At 44.1% G+C, this 27,775-nt stretch overlaps 2 protein-coding genes across 2 annotated transcripts; one reads left to right on the top strand and one right to left on the bottom strand.

Annotated features, from left to right (window-relative positions):
• Positions 1 to 805: 805 nt before the first annotated feature.
• On the bottom strand, positions 806 to 10,292 carry LOC144934598 (charged multivesicular body protein 5-like). The gene is made up of 8 exons (XM_078860583.1): positions 9,602 to 10,292; positions 6,607 to 6,711; positions 6,410 to 6,456; positions 5,503 to 5,596; positions 4,792 to 4,863; positions 4,266 to 4,374; positions 3,405 to 3,520; positions 806 to 2,735 (listed from the first exon to the last, which is right to left on the bottom strand). The coding sequence occupies exons 1-8, from the start codon at positions 9,668 to 9,670 to the stop codon at positions 2,685 to 2,687; spliced, it is 663 nt and encodes a 220-aa protein (XP_078716709.1). The 5' UTR covers positions 9,671 to 10,292; the 3' UTR covers positions 806 to 2,684.
• Positions 10,293 to 10,474: 182 nt separating this feature from the next.
• On the top strand, positions 10,475 to 20,226 carry HJURP (Holliday junction recognition protein). The gene is made up of 10 exons (XM_078860031.1): positions 10,475 to 10,713; positions 12,687 to 12,753; positions 13,616 to 13,674; positions 14,527 to 14,581; positions 14,735 to 14,811; positions 15,027 to 15,147; positions 15,504 to 17,542; positions 17,974 to 18,070; positions 18,890 to 18,935; positions 19,855 to 20,226. Exons 1-10 carry the CDS (start codon positions 10,636 to 10,638, stop codon positions 19,952 to 19,954), a joined length of 2,739 nt encoding a protein of 912 aa, XP_078716157.1. The 5' UTR covers positions 10,475 to 10,635; the 3' UTR covers positions 19,955 to 20,226.
• Positions 20,227 to 27,775: the final 7,549 nt, after the last annotated feature.

Below are 27,775 nucleotides of genomic sequence, written 5' to 3'. Positions count from 1 at the left end.
ACTTCAATAAACCACAGAGCCATGACTGTAATGGTTGTTCAATGCGAAGCGTGGCCTTACACTGCACGATCTGTGCTCTGCATGCCGCTGGTTCGTTGTCAAACACGTGTGGTTCAATACTCGACAGTTGTTTGACCGCCTGCATACCGGCCCATGCTATAACCAAGTCATGTAATAGGGTTTTTACCCTTTTATCTGGCAACAAAACTGACACCTTTATAGAAGGGATCATGTTTGCAAGAACCACAACACTTGCGGTCAAAATGCATTTACATTATAATGTAAATGCTTACCCCGAGCTCACAATACTGTGTTGTCTTTGAGTTGTGCCCCTTTTGGCGTCATCTGGTCCAACACCATGTGAGGTTGGGCTCTAAGAAAAGCTGTCTCGGGTCCATTTTAAGGACAGTGCATACATTATCAGTTGTCTTTCTGTTTGCATTTTTACCGCAAGTGTTGTGGTTAATGCAAACACGATCCCTTGTATAAAGGTGTCAGTTTTGTTGCCAGATAAAAGGGTAAAAACCTATTACTATATCTTGCTACTGGCAAAGGTCTCATGTCATGCAATTCAAGTATTTTCTTAAACTGTACTTCCTCTTGATATTTATGTCCACGCTCAACTGACGTTGGCTGTAATTGGCCAAGGTCCCTTACGTTATGGCAAGCTTCGGGGCCACTTCCTGGAGTCGTGGAGTTCTGCCATTACTCGTACGGTAAAGCGTGTTTTTAAAAAGTATTTTTAAATATTACTTATTTACACTTTGGTTCAGTCACAAATGTCTAGCACACTCCATCACCATTACATCTTGTGTACGTTTATTGACCAATGCATTACACCTTCATAACTGATGCTTCTTACACTTTACCTAGAATCCTTTCCCCTCTCGGGACTGGAAACTGATTATAAATACACACAAACAAGTTTTATTTCAAAATTTTAGCACACTATTTACACAATGTAATTCGCTTCTAATGTAGCTGCATTCTACGTGTATAATTAACATCACTAAATGTTTGCAAGATAAATATCGCATCTTCAATATGCTTAAAACAAAAGTATAATATAAATTGCATGATATCATCACATCTCATCTGAAACATCTGAAAGATCACCCCCCCATGGTGACAGCACCAGGCCTGCAATCGGGCAAATCTGCCAGTCGGGAGCGCCGACTATTATCCAAATCGAGTACAGGTGAACCCACTCTCCATGTTAGATTTACGGAAATTCGTAATTCATTTTGACATAAATTAACATTGAATTCGGTTTACGTCTCACATGTTACGTTATTACCGTTCTTCTTCCAGTTACATTTTGTTGGGGAATTTTACTTTTAAATACCAATAATAAATGCGCGTTACGTCGCTTCTCCGTGCTTGCACGTTGTACAGTTCCAGGGCGTTTGCCTGGCCACCGCGTTTCGTAGCGTCACCACTGGGTTAGAAGCCAGTTCAAACTCCCGTACGTTACACCACAATCAGCCCAATTTTTTTTATTTGAAATACAAAATACTTTTTTGTTAATACTACGTGGACACTTTCCATATCGAAATATATGTACATGTGCAACTTTAGCTTACAGAGCACTGTTTCGTAGCTCTTTGCGGGCTTTGAGACCAAGAAACAATGACCTTAACTTACCATAAACATAACTCCATGTTTTCGGATACATTAAATAACTTTCCATTTGCTAACACAAAGCAACACTTCAATTGTGCCTATACATAAAATAAGAGTTTTAGATATGCAGGTACGTTACTAGTCATATCGCTAATATAATACGTCATTCGGCATATTTGATATAAATAAAGTTCTCAGCTGTGAACCATACACTAAATTGCGGATGTATTCTTTTCTAATAATGTGTTATACGATTGGTTCATGGAAAATCCAGCTACTATGGATTCTACGTGGATAGTGACAAAAATAATTATTTAATCAAGTTGTGACCCTGAATGGTGCCAATTAATGTAATCGTAGAGTAAATTGTTCCATGAAGAGTATTAACATATAATGCATGAACATAATTACAGTAATATAGTAATGTCAAGTTAATATTCAGTCAGGTGGTAGTGCTCGATTTAAATCAAAAGACCAATGAAAAATCCTGGTTGTGGGTGAAATCAGTTTATCATCCTTCTAGGGTTTATAAATAATCCAGTATCACTGTACAGAGAGTCAACAGTGGCTGTTTTTAACGATACAGACCCTCGCCATAGGAATGTGGAATTCTCACAACCACTGGGCTCAGGGTTATTAGTGTAATTAGTAAAACTAAGAAACTTTGGGCCTTATTTTGCAATGGTTGCAAACATAGCTGCCTTTACAGTGTCAAGAAGTTGATGATAATACAAAAGCAAGAAACACCATGAATGCATATGAATTGGCAAAGTCTCCATTAAATGTACGGAGTGCTCAAAAGATAAATTGAGAAAATAAGGGTAGAGGAATACATCCTCGTTTATCAACACATAAGACAGATGAATGCATTTATAGTGCTGATTGCACTTCTTGGTATGAGGGCCTATCCCTTCTAAGTAAGTCAACAATGTAAAATACAACTTTCAAGCTAATCTTTCCTACCAGAGACCTGCTTTGTTAGGGATTTTACATGCAATTTCACGTGAAACTATTAGCCAATAACATGAACCAATCATTATCAGTTTGGTATTTCGAGTAGTTTATGAAGCAGGTATCTGTGGCAAACCAAATTCATCCACCAGCACTCCATCCTGCAGAAACACACATCACAATGTTGTCAGTGGTATTCGTTTTACATTTCGGCTGAAAGCAAATAACTTGCCAACAATCGATCCTTGAATTGAAATCTCAATTCCACGTAACATTATAGTAAACACATAAATAGTAATAATTATACAATTTTGTTCACCAGAGCCTTTGTAAAAAAATAACTATGATGTTAACTAAAATGTCTTCTGATCGAAGTGATATAATTGTAGAATAATACAGACTAAACTATGCGAGTGTACGATTGAAAACACAAGAAAAAAAATCTCGAAAGGAGGCATACAAACTGCTTCAAACCCAATTTCCTGGGACGTAAAAAAGGATGCCCTTGGCACACTCCCAAAGTAATAATTCAGTAAACAAGTAGCCTTGAGAATTTTCCTTTCCCGAGCACCTTATGAACACACGTGTGATCTATTACTTTGAGAGTAGGGTTGAGCAGGCCGCACACATTTTATCAAGCCCTATAAGATTTCCACATCCCCAGGGCTGCAATGTGACCGGGAGATGTCAGTCCAGCAATTGGGTTTGAGACCTATCTGTGCAACATTTTGAGTGTTTTTTCCAAGCTACTGCAGTTTCCTCTCACATTCAAACTACTTGCAATGCAATTGAGACACCCAGGAAATATAAAGGACACTTCTTTTGTATACCTTTGTGGTGGTCTTGTCATTGGGGACTGAGTCTGGAGCAGCCGGGGCAGTAGATGCTTCATCCAGGTAAGATGCATCTTCATCCGCCAAGAGCTCATCCCCCAGGGCCTCCAGCTCTGTCAACACAATGCATCAACGACAGATGTTTCAAAGCTATTATGGAGGTGATTGGGTGGCTCAAGGGAGCTAGTACGTGTATTCAAACAGGGGAAGGTCAAGTCCGTTTATGGACATCACAGATGACGTAATGTGACATTCACTCCAAATTGAATGTGTGCTGTACACTCCTTGAGTGTGACGACATGCAAACACACTTCAGGGAGATGCAATAGCTTGTTTGTGCCAACTGACATCAACGTTTATGGTCCACGTGAATCACTTTGGACCAGAAAGGTCCCACTAACTGTAGCTATGTTTACACCACCTGCTTGTGTCCAGACAGACCAAACCAGGTTTCTAAACACAGTGAGCCAGCCAGAGATGGAAACTCAAAATCCTCACAGCAAGAACCATTAATTCCATGGCACACCCACTGTTAGCATCTAAAGAAGTGTTCATCATATTGGCCCCCAATGTGTGTTGGTCTAAACTGACTCATGATCAGGATTTAAAGTTGCAACCCTTCTGAGTTAAATCCTCCTAACTCAGGTTTCCGATATTCTGAAATTGCACAGGATTGTGTATTTCTGTTGCATGATTGGTACATAATGGCTGACTTCTGCAATGTCCTTGAAGCACATCAATATGCTAAGAAGCAGTATTTGGATTGAAATACACAACTGGTATCTTCTCTTTTATCACTTGAGGTCAATATAACTGACACCCCTACATCTGGCCAAACCATCACTTAACAATTCATACCTGCTTCAAGTTCATCATCGTCCACCTCTGGCATTCCATAGCTCCTGCCCAGCGCCTCCTGAATTTCATCAGCTTCACCCATCATGTCTTCCATCTGATCTTGTAAATCCTATAAAGACAAGTCAAAGTGCCTCCCTATTCAAAGAAGCAACGAGCCAACACATATCTCTACTGGTCGACATGGGTTAGTAGCGGACATTCCACATTTCATGGGGGAGGCCAGTCTCTCCATACAACCATTTACCTCCAACAAAATGGAACTCATCCATCCATCCCAGTGGGGTGCCACCAGAGGGAATCCCAGACGATTCTGCCTCTAGCTGGATTGTAAGCAAATGCACAGGTTTAAAGAGACAAATGGCTTCCCTTTCCAAATTGGTATAAACCAAAACTTGATGCGTATCTTATGAATACATATGGCACTTACCATTCGTTTCTTCTTAACATCTGTACGTGCATTGCGGATTGTGCAATACAATGACCCATGGATTGGTACCCTACACGGTTATATAATGTAAATGATTACCTCAATGTCTTCTAGATCAACATGTTTGTATGCTTTCTTCATTTCCTTTGCACCGATCTTCATTGCATCGACCTGCACACAATGATCGGTAAAGGAGAGTAGCATTTGCATGCTGTCAACAATTGAGACATTAGCAATGTGCAGTTCAGGTTTAAAAAATATACAATCATGTGGCTCTGATCTCATTCTAAATAAACCCATCTGATACACTATTCCAATAAATTCCTCAGAATTGTTCAATTGTGCAGATCCAGCATGGATCAGCTCAATTGATCCATAGTTTAGGGTTGGGTCCATTCATTGAAATAATTAATCGTATATGCACGTAATCGAGTGTGTGAGAATCAATGACAGTATTTATGATGTGGAAATTAAGTGCAAGTGTTAAAGTAAGGATAATGAAAATATTAAAAAAAGATGGCACCAATGAAACAGTAAAAAATTAACACAAAAAATAAGTATTCCTTCATACTTATTGTCACGGTTTGTGACAAGCAATTGAATCATTAGTTGGGAGTGTTGCAAGCGATTAAATATTTAGTTTGTACTTGTCTACAACTCAATTTTTATTTTGCTACGCAATCATGGTTTCAAAAACTAGTTTAATTAAATACCATTATATGCATGATACATAGCCTCCGGATGTATTATGTAAGGTTTAAACTGTTTTCCTGCACGTAAAATCAACTTGTCAATAAAAATGTAACATACCGTGGTTTTTGTGTCTTTGAGTGTCTGGATAGTGTAGTTTGCTTGCTCCATGTTGAAGGATTGCTGGTTCAGGTTGTCCCTCTGCTGTTCGTACCTGAGATTGTATGAACCACAGAGTAACAATGGTGAGAGGTGTTCTAAAAATGTGTTGTTGTTTATGTTGGCACAGGTAAACACCCACTGGGCAATAAATGAAAATGTTTAAAAGTCTGGTTACAGCAAAAACAATAAGTAACATGGAATCACTGGATTAAACTAAGCTCAAACTCAATCAAAACAATTTACTTGACTAAAGTCCGCCCAAATATAGCTGGTCAGGTGGGTTACATTTCCAGTTGGGGGTTAAGTCAGCCTCTCATCCCTTGCATGAGCACCGATATATAGAAGTCAGCAGTGGTAATACGATGCAGAGACTGACTCCAGCTTTTTAAATGTGGAATGCGTACAACTGTTCCGTAGCCACCAGCAGAGGAAAGCATCTCTCCAATTATAATTTGAGCAACAACATACTTTCACTTGAGAAAAATGGACACAATTTAATCTTTGCATTTTGCTAGTCATGATGCTGTTTAGGGAAATCAATGTGTAATATAAATAAGCTGCAAAACAATTACATCTTTCTTCTTGGATCTTTTGGTAAAGTCATGTAGAATGGAAATAATAAAATAATAATAAAATACAATTGTATTTTTTGTATTTTATTATGTTTTATTTTTATTATTTTAATACAATTGTATTTTATTATGTTTAAGTTTTATTATTTCCCTTCTATGTGACTTTACCGAAAGAACCAAGATGAATCCCTGCAATCACGAAAGCTTTAAATCGAAATTACATCTTTGGTGAATCAATTTATTATGATCCATTCTCAATGAGAATCCATTTTACGAATAAAGATGCCACTTACGTTCGTTTTTGCTTGAGGACTCTCAAAGCCTTTTGCTTCACAAGGTTCTGAATGGAAACACGAAATTACTTTATACCTGTAAACAATCACTGCTCATACAGTTGCTTGTCATAATTGAACGTTGAAACGGCAGCCACGTCATCGACAATCTCTGAGCATACAACTGAAGCTGAACCAAAGTGTGTGTGTGTGTGCACCTTGGCAGGTCCATCCCTCATTTTGTTCATCTGGTCTTTGTACTTTTTCAGCTCCACTTCCAGCCTGGTGATTTTCTTGTCGATAGATTCCCCTCGACTCTCCACCTGCCAGTCCAGAATTGTTCATGGTATTATCAGCGTTATCTTAATTATTGGTTGTCTTGTGAGTTATGTTTATTATTATGATTCTTTTTGGGTGGTGACATGGCGGAGACGTGTGGCGTGTTGGCCGCTTGTTGCTAAGGTTCGTATTTCCAGCCCAGTGACTGCTCTGGTTACTACCGCGGGCATATTAACCAAAAACAGTGGCGGCTCCTGCAAAATCTCTCAGGGGGGGCAAATGTCTGGATGATTGATAAGGTCCACCCATGCAATGGATAAATTAACAGCTTAAGCATGTAAAGGCAACTTCACTTCTTTAATATTAATGAAAAATAAAGTGACTCTTACAATACATCTTGTTTGTTTCTATACTCACTATTAAAACAAACCACTCAAGTTTATTTTATTAAAGATTCCACTAGGTGGCGACAAATTATATTGGATGAAACGTGCTTACGTATGATGACGTAAGCACGTATGATGACGTAAGCACGTTAGGGCGAGCCCTCCCGGAAGCCAGAGAATGCATTGCAGCGCCCCCGTTCGAAAAAAAACATCTTTGAATGTAAGTCTATGGGACCACTCGGGGCGATTCTCAGCTGGAGGGAAATCGCCCAAAAAGAGGCGGTACTCCACAGAACATAGCATGATGCTGATTGGACTATATCCAGAGGCACAGTGACGGCTAGCGTGACTCTGTGGTTGAATGACATTGGTGGTGTGTCGCCCAATCGCCCTAATGAAGAAACCGCCCCTGACCAAAAACATACACACCATCTGCTTTCCCAGGGGACGTCAAAGTTCCCGTGACTTTATTCGAAAAAGAGTGGGGAAAGTGATGGTCCCAATCTTCCACTTTTTAATGACTAGAAAAATTACCGAGTTGGATTAAGCCGTTTCACAACATCGTCCGCTACTGTGAAACGGCTATAATCGTCTGTGAACCACATCAAATTTGTGATGGCTTCGCGTAATAAAGAAATATGAATATCTCTGTGATAAATGTAAGGTTAACGACAGTACTTAAAGGCTGAGTTTTATAGTCATTGGGAGCACCCACATTCATTGGGTCACCCTGCGAATGTTTGCGAAGCGGCCAGTCGGACCTCCAGCCGGGCCTCCACATCGGCCAGGTCACTGCAGCGGAGGCCGCCAGAGGCCGGGACTGAGGTGGATGCACAGTCTGCAACCCGGGCCTGCCAATCTAATCTCACCTGCCACTGATACGCGGCTCGGGAAGAGGTGAGGGGTGGTCTGTCCCCAAATGGGGAAGACCACATGCCAGTCCACCGGGGACAAGGACCTACTACTGCAAGGGGACAGCTTATTCATCGCTTGAAGAGAGAGAGATGAAGAAAAGAGGTTGAGTTGGAGAACACCAACCTCTGCATGGCCACTGCAGAGACATAGGGGGTAGATTCCTGCTCTCTCTTGTACACGATACAGTACGTGGAGGTAGGGCGGACACTCAGAAGCGTCTCTCTAAACGGTCCAGTGGTCACCCAGACAGTGACCTGTCAGCAATGACTGTGAGCGATGCCTCGCTCTACAAAATGTTTTTTACGATTGCTATTGTTACAGTACTGTATTCTCGGACTAATTGAGACCACTGAGTCAAAGGAAGGCGTGGATTAGCATGAAGTCCTTATTGCTGTCAAACTTACCATTCCATAGCTTTTGGTATTGGAAATACCACCATTGGTCTTATTATATAATCATTATGGCATACATTGTATTATTTTATTTATCTAGATTTGAAGCTTTCGTGACTGCAGGAATCCATACTCTTTAGTTCTGTCGGTAAAGTCACGTAGGTAGAAATAATTCAATATTTACCTTAATGCCTAATTACTTATATAAGTATTTTATTTCTACCTACGTGACTTTACCGAAAGAACCAAAGAGTATTTTATTAATATTGAGCCATATACAAATTTTTATAAAAAATTATATCGACGTGTAAATGAGTTTGATCAGCATTACGAACTCGGGGGTTGTCTTGCCCATTGTTCATGTATTGCTTTGTCATTGGGCTTACATAGTATTTATCCATATTTTTTGGAAATTAGTAACTTAATTAACATTGAGCATTTTTCATCATAGCGGCTTGCAATGCACCTCGTTATTACTACCTGTTAACAACACATTCCTGCGGAGGGAACTGGTAGGAACGTTGGGTTGCTCGGTCAATGGCCAGGGTCAACGGCGGCGTGGTGTATTCCGCAAATATGCCCGACTGTGAGGGCGGGCACAAGCCGGCGTGAGTAGGTTAAACGTTGAGTTTTATAAGGGCACCACGGGGTGACCAGATCCTCCCCACCCAGCCCCTCCCCACCCAGCCCCTCCCCACCTAGCCCCTCCCCACCCAGCCGCTCCCCACCCAGCCCCTCCCTGCACGACGGACGGACACAACAATCCCCTGTGGGCTGGTGTAACCAGGAGGTTCCTACCAGTATCACTTGTTTTATGTGAAGCTCTAGGTGAGAATTGGGCGTATCCATTTAACGAGCAGCAGCATGCCTGTGGTAAGCTCGACAAGAAGACACATTGGGCCGTAGGGGTTAAACGCACACAGAGCTCATCCTGCAATTGTAACACAATCTCATAGACCAACAACTGGCACCAGAGCCACCTTCGGCTTTATAGCCCGTGACTAACCCAGTGCATCCTGAATAATTGACATTTTTAATTGAGAAACATGAAAGTGGGTTCACATCAAGGAGTTAGCCAGAGTTCGCGTAGCCCTCGACGCTAGCGCAATCCAGTCTGGAATACAACACGGGCAACACTGACTGAATAAGGGGCCGAATTATGAAGATCCAAATGTAATGGCATTCATCACTTCCCACTGACAGAGGCCTTTCCTGTCTCGCGGAATCTCCCTTCCACTTACATTGGCAATGCAGTCCGTGAGGCTGGCTGGCGGCACCTTCGCCTTGCCCCGCCCGAAGATCCTGTTCATGTCTGCTGAGAGGCTGCCTGTCTAATTGTTGTTATAGATGAGTCTTGTTTGTTTATTATTGTTGTTGTTGTGTGGCTCGGCTTGGGGCTTGCCGGCCTGTCAGTGGTGACGACGCCTCCTACGGAAGCCGGGAAGGGGCACCGCGCTCAGCTGATCCAAAACGCGTTTTTAAAAAGAAACCACGGGCGCGGTGTGCTTATTGTGTATGCGATAGCCACAATTCTCCATGGCAATGCACAAATCGCTCTACCGGAGACCCGTGCTAGAGCGAGACGATGTGATGAGCGAGACAAGGGGGGCGTTCTTCTGAGCGATAATTGAACTCTGGGGACGTCTACGCACCCAGTGCACTGACTGCCGTACAGCACACCGGTGTGTCGGAGAGTAAACCCGCAGCATTTACAACGCACCGCTTATGTTGGAGTCGTAACTAATCTGCACGTTTTGTGTTACATGACAAACCTTATGTTTAACGACGCAACATTATCACAATAACAATAATTGTATTTCTATTATGTTTTACCTACGTGACTTTACCGAAAAACCTAAGAGTATGAATCCTTGCAGTCACGAAAGCTTCAAATCTAGAATTATCACAATGTTTATTGCAATATTTACGCATGTCACAGCAACCATTCGGAGCGGTTGAATCCTAAGAAACCCCCGCGGCCCCCCCCTTACCCCCTTGAACCACGTGACCAAAACCGTTAAAAACAACCCGCAGCCATCCAATCCGCTTGCGAGTTGGAGCGCCGTCGCGGACCAATGGGAGGCGGCGCTGCCACGGGTCACGTGGGAAGCCGGTTAGATTTGAACGGCGGCAGACACGGCGCTGCCGCTGCTGCGGCCCGTTCACTCGGTCACTAGATCGATAACTAGATCGATAACTAGATCGATAACTAGCTCAGTCACTAGCACGCGAGTTTGCTTGCTTGCTCGGTCGCTCCGTCCGTCCGTGATCCGCCATGGACGACTCTCTGCACAAGAATCTTCAAGGCAACGAGAGGCGCTTCAGGCGGAGGCTTGAGCTCATATTCGAGAAGGTGACGACGACGACGGGGCAGCGTGTGCGCTGCAGGGGCCGGTGGTGCAGTGGCCTTGTGATGTCTTTGATGGCTTGCCGATGGAGATGATTGCACGGCAAACAACTGCTGAGTTTTGTTTAAAGTTTACATTTGTGCATCATCGTTGTCGTCATCGGGGTGTCCGCATCTGCTGTTGACACGGTTTGTGCAGTGGATGCGATTTCGTGTGGGCCGTGGACTTGGTGGAAGATTAAAACCCAGGGGGATCTTCTGCGTTGGGTCTTTCACTAAGTGTTTGTGAGTTCTTTTGAACTCCGCTCCGCTCTCGAGGCTTAATCGGGGGTTGAACTCGCAACGTTGAAGGTTTAAGCGCATGGGGCCAAAAAGGGGCTTTGCGTGACTTCAAGCGATGCCGGAGGGGCCTTGTTGAGGGTCCTGGTGAATGAATGGCTCCGTGGTGATCGCAATGCAACTGTGAGCCCGGCCACCCAGAGGTCATCTTCCTGCTCGCCCGCCCAGCCCTTTTCACCAAGCCGCACTAAATCGGCGTGGTGAAGTATGGTCAGATACCCCCCCCATCATCACCAGCACGACGTGGTGAAGTATGGTCAGATACCCCCCCCATCATCACCGGCATGGCGTGGTGAAGTATGGTCAGATACCCCCCCCCATCATCACCGGCATGGCGTGGTGAAGTATGGTCAGATACCCCCCCCCCATCATCACCGGCACGACGTGGTGAAGTATGGTCAGATACCCCCCCCCATCATCACCAGCACGACGTGGTGAAGTATGGTCAGATACCCCCCCATCATCACCAGCACGGCGTGGTGAAGTACGCTCAGATACCCCCCCCCATCATCACCAGCACGACGTGGTGAAGTATGGTCAGATACCCCCCCCCATCATCACCAGCACGACGTGGTGAAGTATGGTCAGATACCCCCCCATCATCACCAGCACGACGTGGTGAAGTATGGTCAGATACCCCCCCCATCATCACCAGCACGACGTGGTGAAGTATGGTCAGATACCCCCCCCCATCATCACCAGCACGACGTGGTGAAGTATGGTCAGATACCCTCCCCATCATCACCAGCACGACGTGGTGAAGTATGGTCAGATACCCCCCCATCATCACCGGCACGACGTGGTGAAGTATGGTCAGATACCCCCCCCCATCATCACCAGCACGACTTGGTGAAGTATGGTCAGATACCCCCCCCCATCATCACCAGCACGACGTGGTGAAGTATGGTCAGATACCCCCCCCATCATCACCAGCACGACGTGGTGAAGTATGGTCAGATACCCCCCCATCATCACCAGCACGACGTGGTGAAGTATGGTCAGATACCCCCCCCCCCCATCATCACCAGCACGACGTGGTGAAGTATGGTCAGATACCCCCCCCCATCATCACCAGCACGACGTGGTGAAGTATGGTCAGATACCCCCCCCATCATCACCAGCACGACGTGGTGAAGTATGGTCAGATACCCCCCCAAATCATCACCAGCGCGGAGAGGGTGGAGGCCGCCATCCGGCAGTTGAATGACAAATGGATGGGGGGGGGGGGGGACAACTTCCAGTGACGGGTCTGAGTTTGGGTTATAATTGGTTTCTGTTCAATTGTTACGATCAATGCCATCGAAATTGTTCTATAGCAGCTGTGGTAGGGTGGTTTAGTACAGTATTAAATGTCAAGCTGTTGCAGCAATACGTGTGGTTGGCCTTTTACAGCTTACGGAGCACAATGATGCACGATTTGCACTGCGCGGGGAGGCCCTCATCCAGCAGTGGATTTTGAGGGTCTGTAAATGTACACCGATGCGCATTGAACAGGGTTAAGGGGCATTGACCATAGAGTTGGCTTCGTATTTGGTAACCATTATTACTCACGATTCATCAAATAATCACGTTTAAATATTCCTGATCCAATATAAAACCCCCAAAAATAATGCAATGCTTTTTTGTTGTTGTCTTTGCAGTATTCACATCCATTTGAAGATGCTCCCATCGTTGACCTCGACAGGATGATCTACGTTACCAAGTTCGGTATGGCCTCGGTGTCTTTGTGGACACGTCTTTAAATGTCACGCGGTCTTTTTACCATGTTGTACCGTATCTTGAAGTGGTAATATTTGTTTTAGCTTGCTGACACCCGTGAAATATCTTATCGGATTCCTCCAGTCTGCATGCACGTGTAGTGGGTTCAACCGAGTCGCACTCTTAGACTTGGAGGTAGTGCATTTATTTAGTTCCAACACAACGGGGTGACTTCCCCTTTAACAAGACAACAGCCTAGGGTGGTGACCACCTGGCTAACTACACTGGCTACTGAGTAACTATTAACTCCGGGTTCAACAACATACGGCCCGGGTCCACGTGCTGGAAGACTCGTAGAACGGAGATGGTAGATGAAGGGTTTATTTCCCGGGACGGACAACCCCGATCCGTCTCCGGACTCGGCTTATATTCTCTGTAGCGTGGCCGGCTCCGCCCTTGGCCACGCCCCCCTTCCAGAACCATCGGGAAGAACCTGGGTTCCAATCACGTGACCCTCCTAGCCCCCTCTTGGGGCCTCCCTGTCATTCAACCTGGTCACGTGTCCTCCCGGGTCAACCAGAGTGCCATGGCCTTACCCGACCTCTCTTAGGTTGGCACACACACACACCGTGCCCTCTAGTGCCGGCACTGCACTTACATCATGGTGACATCCAGCGATGTTGCTACACACGGACTATATTAAGGCCATCATTTGGTACAGTAGTACCGTACATTTTTTAAGTTTGTTAATATCTAACGCGTAAATAATTAAAGTGCTCTAATGTCAATATTTACCGTTTTAGTTCGAATGGCATGTCACATGAAGTACAGTATTTAAAGTAATACAATATATTGTATGTATGTGATGCAGGTGAAAAAAAATGGAATCCAGATGGCGACTTGGAATATATGAGGCATATGGCAGAGCAGGTGAGTGCACGGAAGATAGATGTTAAGCAAAAGACCATGAAGAGTTAGTGGTTGCATTGCTGAGTTAATGCAACATATTCCTGAATAAAACACAAAAAATAAGTACTGTAGTTCGTTATTCTTTGGGTATTTCGGTAAAGTCACGTGACTTTACCAAAAGACCCAAATAATATGAATTCCTGCAGTCTCGAAAGCTTTAAGTCAATATTTACTGTAATTAGTTGTTTAAACTAACGATTATTGCATTTAAATGATGACAAAGATGTAAATTTTGTTTCCCAAAATATGAAAGTTAACTGAAAATATCCAGCAATGTTGCAGGCAATTATGTCTGTTACAGAATCGTGTCGTCAGATGCTCAATCCAGCATGCGTTTGACAGCTAGGAGATGTTTGAGAAGAAAGCTGAACTAATGTCTTTTATCAAGCTAAATTATGCTTTATGACTTACTATTTTCTCATTTAAAATGCCTACTTAGTAGTTTTATTCACAAGCTCCCAGGGCCCAACCATCTATCCCAGGCTCGATCATAGAGACATGAGTTCTGATTAAGTTTTAATAGTGTAGCACTGTGCAACTGTGTTACAAACTGAAGCCACAAAGATGCATCTTTGCAAGAGGAGTGTGTGTAACGTTAAGAATGCAACAGTTACCTCCGTGAAAATTGCATCATTTAACTTCAGCTTAATGTTTGCTTATAGTTGCATTGTAAAATTATTTCTGATGTTTTTAATTGCTCAAGTATTTGCTTAGTTAGATGATAAACATCACCTTATTTTGTCACTTCAGAGTTGTGTTTTTGTTAATCAAATTCTAAACATTGGAAATGCTCATACCAACATTTGTTTTCAGAGTCGTCGTGAAACAAGAAATAAAGTTTTACATAATGAAGCAACATCAATCAACAGTAAGCACTTCGATAAACATGTGCATTCAACATCCAGTTACTCAGTACCATCGCAATGTTAAGAAGTCTTACACCTTCCACAGATGCTGCTGTACAAACAACCCCAAAAAGTGAATGGATCTCCGTACATTACTGTTTTATTGTACTGTACAGGGAATCAAGTCTATCAGATGCAAGTGCAGAATCGAAAATCAATGCAAGGTGAACATAAACGTCACGGAGAGGTGAAGGTAGGTTCCCTGTGTTAATTATTCTTGTCAACAGGGAGGTGTGGCTGGGTTGCACAGAAGGTTGTGAGCTCACTTCTCGGTAGGGGGGTTGACTTACATTACCCACATGGCAGGTTTATACAATAAAACATGTTTTAGTTATAGAAAATAATACCTGAAATATGAATTGTTCAACTTCTAATTGAGACGGTGTGATTGCATACCCTCTGGTTCAGAATGTGAAACAATATCAACATGCAAAGGAGGAAGAGGAGACCTTGTGCCATTCTGAGAACCTGGGGGCATTGGATGAAAGTGATAACAGCTTTGATGAAAAGCAGTACCTCACTGAGAATGGTAAAAACACTTTCGTCTACTCTAAAGCATATATAACTCTTAAACTGCACTTTGACAACTTAGCAAATATGCTCAACTTTAATATTTTTCTCACTTCTCAGTCATCTTTGGGGCTATGCTTCCCTGCTTTGGCACCTGCTGGAAAACTCACATTCTCATAGCAGGAGCCAGTCTCCATAGAGTGATATTTGTGGTTTTCATTTAATTGATTGTGGAAATTCCATCGCCAACTCGGGATCATTGACCGATGATAACTGCTCAATATGCAATTCCAGCCTTGAGACACTTTAGAACATATTTTAATATTTAGCTCTACAAAATGTGAAACACACTTTAAACGTATTCCCTCTTGACAGGCATGTTGGAAGGCAGCCTTCAAGAGCAAGACACGTCAGCCATGTCGGTTGAGATGGTTAACCTTCCCTCTACTCCATCAATGCAACACACAGCCACCAACCACCATGGAGGCCAGTTGCTCAAGTGTGTCATCATGGAGATTTCACCTGAAGGCTCCCATGCCCCCATCAACCGGACTGCCACTGAAACCAGTCCAGCATCCTCGGATGAGGCAGTACCAGCGGACGTGAGCAACTCCACCATTGGGGAGGTGTATCCATACATGCTCGCCAAGCTGTCAAAGCTCATCGCCAAGGACAGCAGTCGGCACACAAAACATCGTGCATCGCACCACATATGGAGAAAGAATGGGCACTTTCAATTGGCGGCAGGCAGGGCAAGGGTGGTTCGGGAGCGGAAGCGATTGGATGCCGCCGCGAGGAGTTATGGCAAGAGCTTGGTAAAGATGTGGAACCCTGCTGAAATTGATGAGAGCGACGACGCAACGGATTGTATAATCGGTGGCGTAGTGGGTCACGTTAAACGATATATTCCAAGTGATCTTTTTGGTCCTTCTTGCTTTGAAAAGGAACATTTTACTTTTGGAAGTATGGATAAGGGATGCCATCAGCGTGATAGTGGGGTTACTGCTGCTTCTCAGCCACTCATGCAGGTATTGGGCAGTGACCAGAACAGCCCAGTGGAGGCAAATACATTGCAGCTCTGCTCATTGACGTTCCCCGAGTCCATGACTGCATCCATCCCAAGGAAGAGCATCCCAAGGGAGTGCACGCATCAAGCATGCAGCCATAGTGAGCGGCTCTGCAGACCAATATCCGAAAGCGCATTGCCCTCCGCATCACAGAGTTCTAGTAAGAAAAGCAGTTCTGTTTCTTTTGACAACCTTTACCAACTGATGCTTTCTGAGAATAATGCTACCACCGTGGCTACTCATTCAACTTTTAAGGGTAATGACTCGGTGGAGAGTCACAAGGAGGTGAGTTCGTTAGTACCAGCCTCGGCTCTGTCGATGCCCAACGCCCCAGAGTCTGCTCAGGGCCACAGGGCCCTCTGGCAATTGGAACAGGAGAGCACACACAGGTTTGCTTCAGATGGGAGGTCGTATGCAACCACGTTGCCAAAGAATAGATGGCTTTACCCTAACATCTCTGTCTGTCAGGCGAATGCTTTTCTATCATCGGATGTGGCTACAGAAACCTCCGTGCCAAGGTCTGTTTTGCCACAGGGTAGAAACATGGCCGCAGTGACAAATGCACTCAATGGGGTGAACAGTACTGAGTATGCCATTGCAGACCACAGTGTTTTTGTACAACCTCGAAGGCTGGAGCCCTCGGTTTGTAACTTGGATTGCCTGTGGTGTGGTGATGAGGAAGAAGGCAGAATGCACTCACGCTTACACACAGGGGAGAAGGCCTTGATGCCTCTTAGTGAGAATGTCGTAAATAGGTCTTTGGAAGAGGAGCAAGACGTACATTTCCATCCACGTTTGGAAATAGTTGGAAAGCCACAGGACAAGACTTCCAGACAGGTCCCCTTTGTCAACAGGAATCATTTCCTTTACACAAACGGTCCTTCCATGGCAGCCACGCTGGATAAACGAGACTGCGGTGACACCGGTGGCAGCCAAAGTTCTGCTTCGGACCGGAAACGCGAATTGTTGAAGCACTTTCTGAATTCTGGCGAGCAGGCACGCGACCACAGGCGTAGTGCCAGCCCGTCGCTGCTTCGGCATAGGTCTGTGCCCTTGTCATTTCCTTCGCCGCGCTCGGAGCACAGGCACAGTGACTGGGCTCACTCCCTCAGAGCGGAGGCTCTCGCCCACTCCATGAGCTATGTCCAGACCAACGCAGGTGATTACAACGCTGCGCGGGAACACAGTCCGAGAGGCCGCGAATGGGAATTGGCGAGGGCCACGAGGTCTGGGCTGGACATTCTGGCCAACATCGAGTGCTCCCCTGTTAGCAGAAGGCTGTCGTTGATGTCTTTGAGGTCACCGGTCCTCGCGTGCAGATCGCCTTTGCCGAGAAGACTGAGTCGGGTAAGATTTGCATTCGCAGACACCTGCGGAAGCACTCCCATCCACAACAGCAGCAGCAGCAAAATATATGCACTGGGTTAGACTGCTCTACATACATTTTGTAATAAAGCAGTGTTACTGAAGAAGGATATGACTTTTTTTAGAACGGCAGCCACTTTTTGCCATCGAGTTGCTTTTTGCTTGGCTAAATGATTTGTTTTACGTCACATAGGGTGGTAAAAGTGCACTGGATGGATGTTGCAATACTGGCTCAGGTGTCCACCAATGCACCACCAGTGTTCCTCACTGACATGCCCCCACTCGGAGGCAAAGATCATCTGTTTAGCCACATAGCTCATTGATTAATGCTTTGTGGTAATATATTCATACCAGAACAACACGTGGTGTTGATGATGCACTCAAATACACTGTTTGCCTGTTCTTTCCAACAGATTTCAGACTTTCCTTTGGACAGCTTGCAAGAGATAGATAGTGATCAGCAAATGCATCCCTGTAGCCCCATACGACGTTCCTCGTGCCCTGCATCAGGTCAGAGATTAACAGCTGTGTTTTGTGACTGCTGTGCATGTGCTCTTGCCTGTGGATGTGCCTTCGTGATTGTAGGACGGCAACCGTACCCCCTGATAATGTGCCTGTTATTAGATGAACTATTCAAGTTGAGTAGCTGAGTGGGGATGTGAATGTTATAAATGCCTGGTAAGATTTGACTACGAAGTCCCAGTGATATTGATGGCCTCAACTCTCGCCATCGCTTCATCCTGTCAGATCCAGCAGCTATTAGACAATTGGCACCTGGCCTCCAAGGTATGTTTTTAAGAGTATGATCCCATTATCTGGCTTTAGGTCTACCTCTTTGTCACTGATCTAGGTGCTACGCTCCAATGCCTGTCTCAGTAATGTGCCCTCTGTCTTGCACGTGCCCCACCAAACAAAACCATTTCTTCCTGATTATATCTACAATACTTTCTTGCCACTTTTATATTGTGAACTTCCAAATTGATTCCTCTACCCTGCCGTCAAATTATTAAAAAAAATCCAAAACCTTACTTTCAAGTAAGTATTGCCATTATTTGTTATCAATTGTAAGTATTGTATTAAGTGATCAGATTGTATTAAGTGATCAGATTGTCACTTCCCGTGTGTTTTCCCTCGTCGCTTAACTGGATTTCCTATAATCCAACATTACAAATGGTCAATCCAGTACTTGCTGTAAGAATGACGATTGAACCCGATGAATATGATGATCCCTTGCAATGGTGCTTGTGTCGAATTCGGACACACACAAGAGACTTGATAGCCAACTGTTTATGCCTGTTCTAATGACGGAGTTGGTTCTTGTCTCGGCAGGTCTGAGGAGTCCAGCCTCCATTAAGCACAGGGAGAATATCCACAGGTATGGAACTGCACACTGGAGCTCTCGTGTTTGGATAGACCATTGCCGACAGTACAATTTTCCTATTCAAATCGTCGTCTTAGGTGGGCCAGTTTTTTTATGGAAATCTGGTTAGCCTGTGATCAAAGTGTGCTCGCTACTTGAGCCACACATTGATCACAGTTGAAAGTAAATATCCTACAATTGGCCGTTAAATTCTACAATTGGTTCAAAAGACCCTGTGATGTTATTGGAGACCCCCTTTTTGGCAAAATGACAAGTTACAAATCTGAGAATTGGTTGCAACAATATTTAGCAAATTCAGAAAGTGGCATGAATCTGCTACCAGTAAAACTGTACTTACTTATCTACCAGTTATGTGTTACTTATTTATTGGATATTTACTTTTGTTACGTATTTACTGTTTTAAGTTCACTCGTTTCCGGTTAGTTTGTTTTCTTTGTGCACGTTATGATTTTAATGTTAACAATTGATAGTGGAAAGTGTTACAAATGTAAACTTCGTATTAATGTGATGGAACTAAACTGCGGTAACGACGTTAAATATTAGAATGCATGCGGGGTATATGGAGATGCGGGCTATCTGAAATTTGTTTTACACATAACGCTATTTTTGCGGGGTATATGCGTCTGCGGGTTATATGTGGGGAAATACGGTAATTTGTTCACGCTTGTTGGTTACCCTTGGAAACCACATTGCTTACGATCATTGAGTTAATAAAGGTCTTTTACGTCGTTATAAGTTCCCATTTGGATTTAAATTTTATATTGGCAGATTCATACATGATTACTCACCAATGACATGTATAATATAATGTCACACCTTTATAAATCACCTCGCGTGTACCTGCTAGGGCATTGCCACGTACCCCCAGTTGAAGAACCACTGCCCTATCTCGAGCTGGTTGTTTACCTTGCAGAAATCTGATGCCGAGGAAGCTGAGCTACTCGAATCAAAGCGACAGCGGGAAGGACAGCAGAAGCCATCACCTATTCAAGAGCCACAGCAAGCTTTTGTGATTGTGACCTAGCTGGCGCCTCGCTGCCAACAAGCCGGCGGCGTACTTGCATCAAACTAAAACGAGTCACGCGAAGACGGTGCGATCTTTTGGCAAACAAATATTGGCCATTTTTATTAACGATAAGTTAGTAATTTTGTACCTATTTTAATTACCCAAATCCCATATTTTTAAGTCGATTTTTTAATGAAAAATGTAATAAACTGGTCTTAAATATACCTCTGCCAAGGTCTCTTGTACAAAAATAAGTTAATGTTGACTGTGGAATAAAGAATTTTGAAATTATTTACGGTATTACAATGTGACTTGTGTGTAAATGTGCTCGCTGGTGTTACGTCGATGTGTTTTAGACGGCGGTTGCCTGTGGTGGTCAAATGGCTCTTGTCGCAGTTCGAAGCTGGCACTGCCGCTACCCTGGGTTCAATACCGGGTCGTCGCCTGTGGTTAAACTGCGTTCTCAAGTGTAGCAAGTTGATCGTCTTGTCCCATTCATACACGACTGCATAAAATACATAATCACATTTTAATGACACTTAATGGGCTGAATTTCAACTCGATTAAAAAAACATACATAATCTAGCAGTCTCGGCACAGTGTGGGAGGGACAGTGTTACCCCTGCCATGTGGAGTATAAAAAGGGTACTGACAGGTTTGTTTAGTTCTGTTAAAAATATTTTCACTAGCGGTGTGCCAACAAGGATTGCACTGATTTGTACGATTAATGAATGGATGAATAGTCTCATGACATGCATATGGATTGTTTTTAAAATGTGGACAAATCTATAAATATTAATGATTTTTTCTTTATATTGGAAATATCCCTTCCCTTCATGCAAGCCTCAGCTACGGTGTTAATCATTGGTGACCCAAAATCATCGTAATGTGAAATTTCACATTCCTATGGTACGAATTAGTTGAAAATACATCTGACATTGGTGGTACTCAACCCCCCCATGATGGACTGCGTCGACTATCCATTCTACCATACTGACGCAGGCTGTTTTGTGCTACATCTGTACTGGGGTATTCTAAATAAATTATTGTATTATTTCGAAATATCTTTGTAATACACCTGTACTGGCTTTGTCGGTTACATGTAACATTCCTGCGGAGGGAGCTGGTAGGAACGTTGGGTTGCTCGGTCAATGGCCAGGGTCAACGGCGGCGTGGTGTATTCCGCAAATATGGCCGACTGTGAGGGCGGGCACAAGCCGGCGTGAGTAGGTTAAACGTTGAGTTTTATAAGGGCACCACGGGGTGACCAGCCCCTCCCCACCCAGCCCAACCCCTCCCACCCCCCGCCCTCCACACCCAGCCCCTCCCTTTCCACCCAGCCCCTCCCTGCACGACGGACACAATAATCCCCTGTGGGCTGGTGTAACCAGGAGGTTCCTACCAGTAAAACTAAGTTGTCGCCAAGACCCCAGGGCTTGCCCAGGACACGCTGGCGGGACTCGCTCGGCTGGCCTGCGAACGGCCTCGGAATACTCCAGGAAGATCTCGAGTCTGTCGCCAGGGAACGGGAGGTCTGGACCGCCACGACTCTCACCAGGACTTGCGGATTTAGAAGCGATTATATCATTCATGCGTGTATGTGTATTCGTTTGAATAAAATGTTCAAAGCATGATCATCGCACTACTTCACAATTTACTGAAATGTCTCGCGTGTTTCCCATCGTGTGTGTTGTGATATACAAGTTAGTGTGTCATCTTCTTGGTTCTTTCGGTAAAGTCACGTAGCAATATGCTAAATTCTTCTTGATATGCAAATTATTTTGTCAAGGCGCTCTTCCCCCTCTAACCCATCTTAAATATACGCTCCAAGCCTGGTGGTGTTTCATTCAGACGCTGTCTTCCCGACAGACCTGTTCTTCACCTGAAGACGGCTGCTTGCGTTGTGGCCGAAACGTCGTGAGAATTATTTTATTATGTTATATTTTTATTATTTTATTATTTCCCTTCAACGTGACTTTACCGAAAGAGCCTAGCAGATGAATCCCTGCAGTCACGAAAGCTTTAAATCGAAATTTAAGTTAGTGTGTGTTTTCGCTCTCAAGCTATATTGTTTTGTCATGGTTATATTCATGAGTCATCCTCGGTTTCGACCTGACTCAAATCTGCTCTCTTTTCTACGTATTGTGATTTGGGATTGAGATAACGTCACAGGCCACCTGTCCAACTGGCCCAACCAGGTTTTTGCAGAATTCTTAAACCGAGCGTGGCAAATTTTGCCGATGCACGATAATGCATGTTTCGAGTAAATGTCTTCCCTTACAAACACTTAATTTAGCCCTATGTCGACTTGCACGTGGAGTTGGTGAGCGTGTGACTTATTATAACCGCTGCTTGTGTTAATAATCCATATAAACAGACAATATACAACATGCCACGTTTGCAATGCCCCATCCGCAAATGTGAAGGAGACGTCGCAGAGATTACACTCCGCTGAATGTGAAATTGTAGCTTGTTTCTCTGCATCTACATCAGCAGCCGTACGACAACAAGAAGAAGATCGCTGCTTGTGATTACACCGATGGAAGAGAGTAATACAAACAAACACAAATCTTCACGGAAGCTTTCTTTAAAAAATATGACCCAGATGACCGAGTGGCGTTGGGGAGGGCGCTGAAAGCGCATCACGTGGGATGCCTGGCTTGGGTCTGGGCAGCCACAGATGATTCAGCCGATTCTCATTTAACTTTTAATATGAATGAGTTTATTTATGATAACTTCAAGGACAGTGCATACATTATCAGAGTTATGTTTTTGGTTTGCGTTCCGACTGCAGGTATTGTGGTCTATGCAAACATGGCTCCTTGTAAAAAAAGGTGTCAGTTTTGTTGCCAGATAGAAGGGTAAAAAAACAATTATCATATTTTTTCTTCTGGCAAATGAGGTTCCAATGGTGAGTGTATTTTGTCGAAACGTTTTCATTATAATTGAAGGGTTTTCTTGGTACTCAATCGCTACTATTGTGTATGCACGTTGAATTTCTTTCTCACCGTACGTAGCCAACAGTGCTGATTAAAAAAAAAAGAAACTGGTCGTCTTTCCCTCCAGACTCTCTTTATGTGCTCTGAAGAAGGGCTATGGCCCGAAATGTCGTCGACGATTTATACTGTATTGTTTATCTTAAGGCCATGGTGTTATTGACGAATGTTGTATTTTTTGTAAGTCTTTAACGATCTGTTTCGTCGAAGGAAACGTCTCGCGCTGGACAATTAAAATCACAACCAGGTGCTATTAATGATGCATTGTCCCCTTATTTAATCTAAGGTGAGAAATCACTCGTGTTGGAGAAGTCCCTTCACAACCACTCGTGTTGAATTGGACAGGACTGCATGTTTATCAGTAGGGGGTGCTATCTTAAAAGGTTTACCGTTTAAAACACATTCCACTTCACGGAATACCTTTCGCAAAGGCTGAATCAACAACGAGGTGGTTCAGTCGCCCCTTTTAGTCACCGTGCGTGTTTATTGTACGCATTCAATTCTAGATTTGCGGTCTCAATGTTGTTCAAATGCTGCATAGTGTCTTCATTGTGTGGCAACACTTGATTTGACCAGTGGCACACGACGAAACATGGACATAATCTTTTAATCACAGCTTAGAATCATACGTTGCATACCATGTACGCTCCCCTGAGCTACCCATCTTCACAGTTTAATAGTATGTCGCTTAGTTAAACGTTCGCTATCATCAGCCATGATCGACCCACTGCTGGAGGAAGTCCTGAAGCTGCCTGAAATTGGTGAGGATATTGCAAAGTAGTGCTTATAGAACTATTGTTGTTTGATTTTGTTTCCTATGTCTATCATTATTTCCATCAAACTCAAATGGAATGACTGCTATATTTTACAGTTTCGCCACTGTGCCCAGTTTTCTCGTAATTGCCTAGTTTTGGGTAAGCCACTCCCAGTGGTTTTAAACGATGCATTTGTAAAACTCAAAACTGATTTGCCTGCAAAGTATTATGAATATTGGACGTTAATGGCAGTGTTATAGTGGGTGTATTGTACAGAGAACGCAATAAATACAGCTGATTTGTGCGACACTTCATATGTTTTCGTAAGACCCAAAGTACATTCTGATAATATAAAATTACATAAAAAGGAAAAAAACAAGCGGTATTTTTTCATCATATTTTTCCTCCTGTAAATAGATGGGAAGAGTCTCTTCGTAGGAAGCTTGCATCACACGAAAATGTCCTCTATCTGCAAAAAGATGCAAACGCACGTGCCGATGTGCTTTCTTCTTGGCACGCGTGCGAATCGCGGCTGGCTAACAAGCGAGCCGGCCACTTTGAGAAACGGGGTGGCGGCACTGGGAAAAAAAAGGCCTTGCGAACACCCCTTTGGAGTTTCAAAAATGATAATAAAAGAGTCAAAGCAGCTGCATCGGGGCCGTTGTTTTTGAAAACAAGCACTTGTGTCTGAAATATGGGGGGGTCACATTCCAGTGTGAATCAAGCACGGCCTTTTGGAGCCCCATTACCATGTACTCTGCACCCATCATCGTCAACATATATCCCCCCCCGCCCCACATTCATCGCTGGCTTTTTCGTCAACAATGGTTGTCCTACGAAGAGACTGGCCCCTTTCTGGCCGTTGGGACATGTCCGTTTCCTTCAGCGATCTTGCCGCATCTCTCCACATACTGCGTCTCTTGCTTATCACTGTGTCTGCCAGCTGAGAAAGTTTCCATCCACGTTCAATCTTTTTGCTATTGATGCCCCGTCTGATTTTGACCCTCCATTTCCCCCGAGCACAACCCAGTTAACCCTCCATCACCAAATGCTTTGCAGCCAGTCACCATTCATCCTGGTCACATGGCCAAAATATTGCAGTTTTCTGTATTTAACCTGACCCGTAACCCTTGATTGTTCATCTTTCCAGGGTTTCCGTGTTCAATGCATGCTCTTTCTGAGAGGTTTTACGAATTGTTCGGAATGCATTTATTGTGAAGGCGGCGTTCATCCTGCCTCGCCATAGGAGTGTGCCATTTCGACCGCTACATCAGGGATGCCAAAATAGACGAGCAATAAGCTACACTTGTTTGGCAAGGGATACGCTGAAGTGATGTCAGTCTTCTATGTCTCTATTCCGAATATGAACGGTGTGGATGATGGCAGCCTTCATGTGGCCCACTCATCGTGAGAAATCACGAATAATGCCAGCGTTGACCCGGCGACTGAACACCAATCGACGTTCCCCCGACCTCCCAAGCAACATCTCAAGTCATGAGCCATGCATGGCTTTGATTCTGCTGTGTGGAGAGTTGGTTTGCTCCACAAGAATCTGGGTTCACGTAAAAGACGCTCAAACAGAAACAAATGACATTATTGCTATTCATCAATAGTACCTTGTGGTTGGGTAAAGTGGGTATCATCGCATTGCGCCCAGCAGATGGCAGTATAGCAAGTCTGTTTCTTACATTTGTTAACATTTATTTCACAGAGATTTTTCCCAGCACTGTTTGTTTTTTGGCGTGTACAAAAATGAGGTAATAGGAGTAGACCTTGGCCAGTTGACAGTCGTGCATCAATTGGGTCTTTTGACATTCCTGCAGATTTTCAAGCATCAAATAATTGGTGAAACATCTCAATCAGGATCCTGAGATGCAGTTTGGATTGTAATAGAGAAACAAGAGGAACTGATATTTAAGTGCACGCTGTCAATGAAACGCAGGCATCACAAATGTTCTATTGTGCCCACATTAGATGTGTCAATGTGTGTCGAATATATTGTGGCGCAGTGGTCAGCCCAAGCAATTACCCAAGCAATCTAAGTTCGATTCCTGAAGATGACTGACATCAGTGGTGAGTCATATCTGAACTGGTCCTGGACCACCCCTACACCAATCGGCACTGACCAGCATGGTGAAGTATGGTCAAACAGCTCCATGTGTGAGGAGGCCTTCATACAGCAGCGGATTAATAAAGGGCTGCAAGTGACTATTATTACCATCATCATACTACGAGTGCAATCGAAACCTACAATCCCAAAACGCCTATATGTCAACTGACATTTGCGGATAGAATGAGTTCCACGAATGACACAAAGCGATGCTACTTTAAGGATGCTTTTGTTCCGCGTAAGTTCATTCACTGTCTGTGGTACATGTTTATGGACGATAGAATCCACTCTGCTTTCAAGCAAGTGTTGTGCTGTACGTAACCATTTTAAAGGATTGAGCAGCATGATTGTGAGCGGACTGACTCACCAACGGCGTTGCATTCATCGTGCCAATTACAGGAGGCAACCGCAAACCGGGGCAGGAAAGACGTTTTCCAGTAAAAGTTTACAACAGCATGACATGCTCATATTTGGCTTCTGCTTTTCTGCAATATATATTTTGAGAAGCGAGGAATGCACAATTACGAGCTACCAGAGAGAGAGAGAGCGAGAGCCCGCCCGCGCGTTGCAGACACGCACTGAGAGGTCTCTTTATTTTGAAAGCTTGTTTACGCACGCTACCATGCCCACGTATACAGACATGCGTGCGAGTCAATAAACAGTTGTCCACCTCGTGTCACGGCGTTGAGCCACCCACTAACAATGGAGCCGCCCCCGTGTGCAGCGGTGCGGTTGCTGGCCCATTGGAGGCCACAAGCAAAATTGCTTTTCTGTGGGGGAGCCCACTTGTGAATTCAGAAGACCCTCGTGAGATGACAGAAGATGTATGGTCAAGTGATGTCGATGGAGTAATAGAAGATGAAAGTAGCCAAAATAGAGGTGGAGTGAGCAGAGAGAAATGAGATAATGATGGGATGAGTTCATTAGCTTTTTACGTGAATTAGCAATGTATGTTTATTAACATTTGAATTTTGAGCGAATATCTGATGCACATCAAGAATCCCTAGGTCCTTAAGCTGCTTCGGGCTCTCAGCGTTTGTTTGGTTTGCTTCTGCCTTGTGCTGTCACTATGGTCAGAAGGCTTGGCTCATTATTGCAAAGTTACACATGGAAATCCCCGTGGCGATCATCTTAGTCTATCATTATTATGTTATCATTAAAACAAGCACTGTTGGAAGTTGATAATTCTCATACGATGGATGGACAGGTCCCTGCCACGGGAATGTGGAATTTTCACCATTGTCTCAAGACTGCCAGTGCAGGGGGATGTTAACTACCTCGCCAGGTATACAGGAGGTCGTGGGTTCGATCCCGACCCTGATGCCTGCTGCTGTATATTTGGAGTGTTTACGTTCTCCCGGTGGTCGCGTGGATTTTTCTCTGGGAACTCCGGTTTTCCCCTCCACATTTAGAAACATGCGTTTAGAGAATTCGGCTGCTATTCATTTTCACGTGATAAGCCACTTCGTTGAGCTATTATTTGTGGCCAAGTCGCCAATGAAAAAGAGCTGTATAGTTCAGTCGGCGTTACCTGGTAAAATAAACATAGCAGTTAGTTTAGTAGGTACCGTCGTTATGGTTGCGTGAGCATGAAATGCCTGAGTTTTTGATTTGACAAACTAAATCAGGCTGGAGTCTGTTCTCATCAGCCTCAAGTCCTTCCCACCATCATTTGATCGAAACTTTGAACTCCATTCCCCTCTCCCGCTGTTATTTATTAAGTTGCGGTACAGGACAAAGCAGGCGAATGAACGGTCCTTTTGTCATTGTCAAGGTTAACGGAGATGAGCTGAAGTGTGCTTTGAAACGTGCACGCCAAAACACACTCAGACTGGCCCTTCAACTTCAGGCACAAGTCTGTACGCTGAAACGTCGGCAGACGCGCACTGCCCATCATGCAAGGTTGCAAAACCACTTCATATACACCCACACGTGCATAGTCCAGATATACATCTTTCGAGGTAATC

The sequence above is a fragment of the Lampetra fluviatilis genome, chromosome 10, assembly GCF_964198595.1.
Source record: "Lampetra fluviatilis chromosome 10, kcLamFluv1.1, whole genome shotgun sequence".
NCBI lineage: Eukaryota > Metazoa > Chordata > Hyperoartia > Petromyzontiformes > Petromyzontidae > Lampetra > Lampetra fluviatilis.
This window is presented reverse-complemented; position numbering and strand designations above follow the sequence as displayed.

What these genes read in the sequence shown, in the direction of transcription:
- LOC144934598 (XM_078860583.1), bottom strand. Translation starts at nt 9,670, where the DNA reads ATGAACAGGATCTTCGGGCGGGGCAAGGCGAAGGTGCCGCCAGCCAGC. An exon ending in TTGATCTAGAAGACATTGAG is followed by an intron (nt 4,375 to 4,791) that starts GTAATCATTTAC and finishes TTGTCTTTATAG; the next exon opens with GATTTACAAGATCAGATGGA. An exon ending in ATGACAAGACCACCACAAAG is followed by an intron (nt 2,736 to 3,404) that starts GTATACAAAAGA and finishes GTGTTTCTGCAG; the next exon opens with GATGGAGTGCTGGTGGATGA.
- HJURP (XM_078860031.1), top strand. Translation starts at nt 10,636, where the DNA reads ATGGACGACTCTCTGCACAAGAATCTTCAAGGCAACGAGAGGCGCTTC. An exon ending in GATCTACGTTACCAAGTTCG is followed by an intron (nt 12,754 to 13,615) that starts GTATGGCCTCGG and finishes TATGTGATGCAG; the next exon opens with GTGAAAAAAAATGGAATCCA. An exon ending in TGCCGAGAAGACTGAGTCGG is followed by an intron (nt 17,543 to 17,973) that starts GTAAGATTTGCA and finishes TCTTTCCAACAG; the next exon opens with ATTTCAGACTTTCCTTTGGA.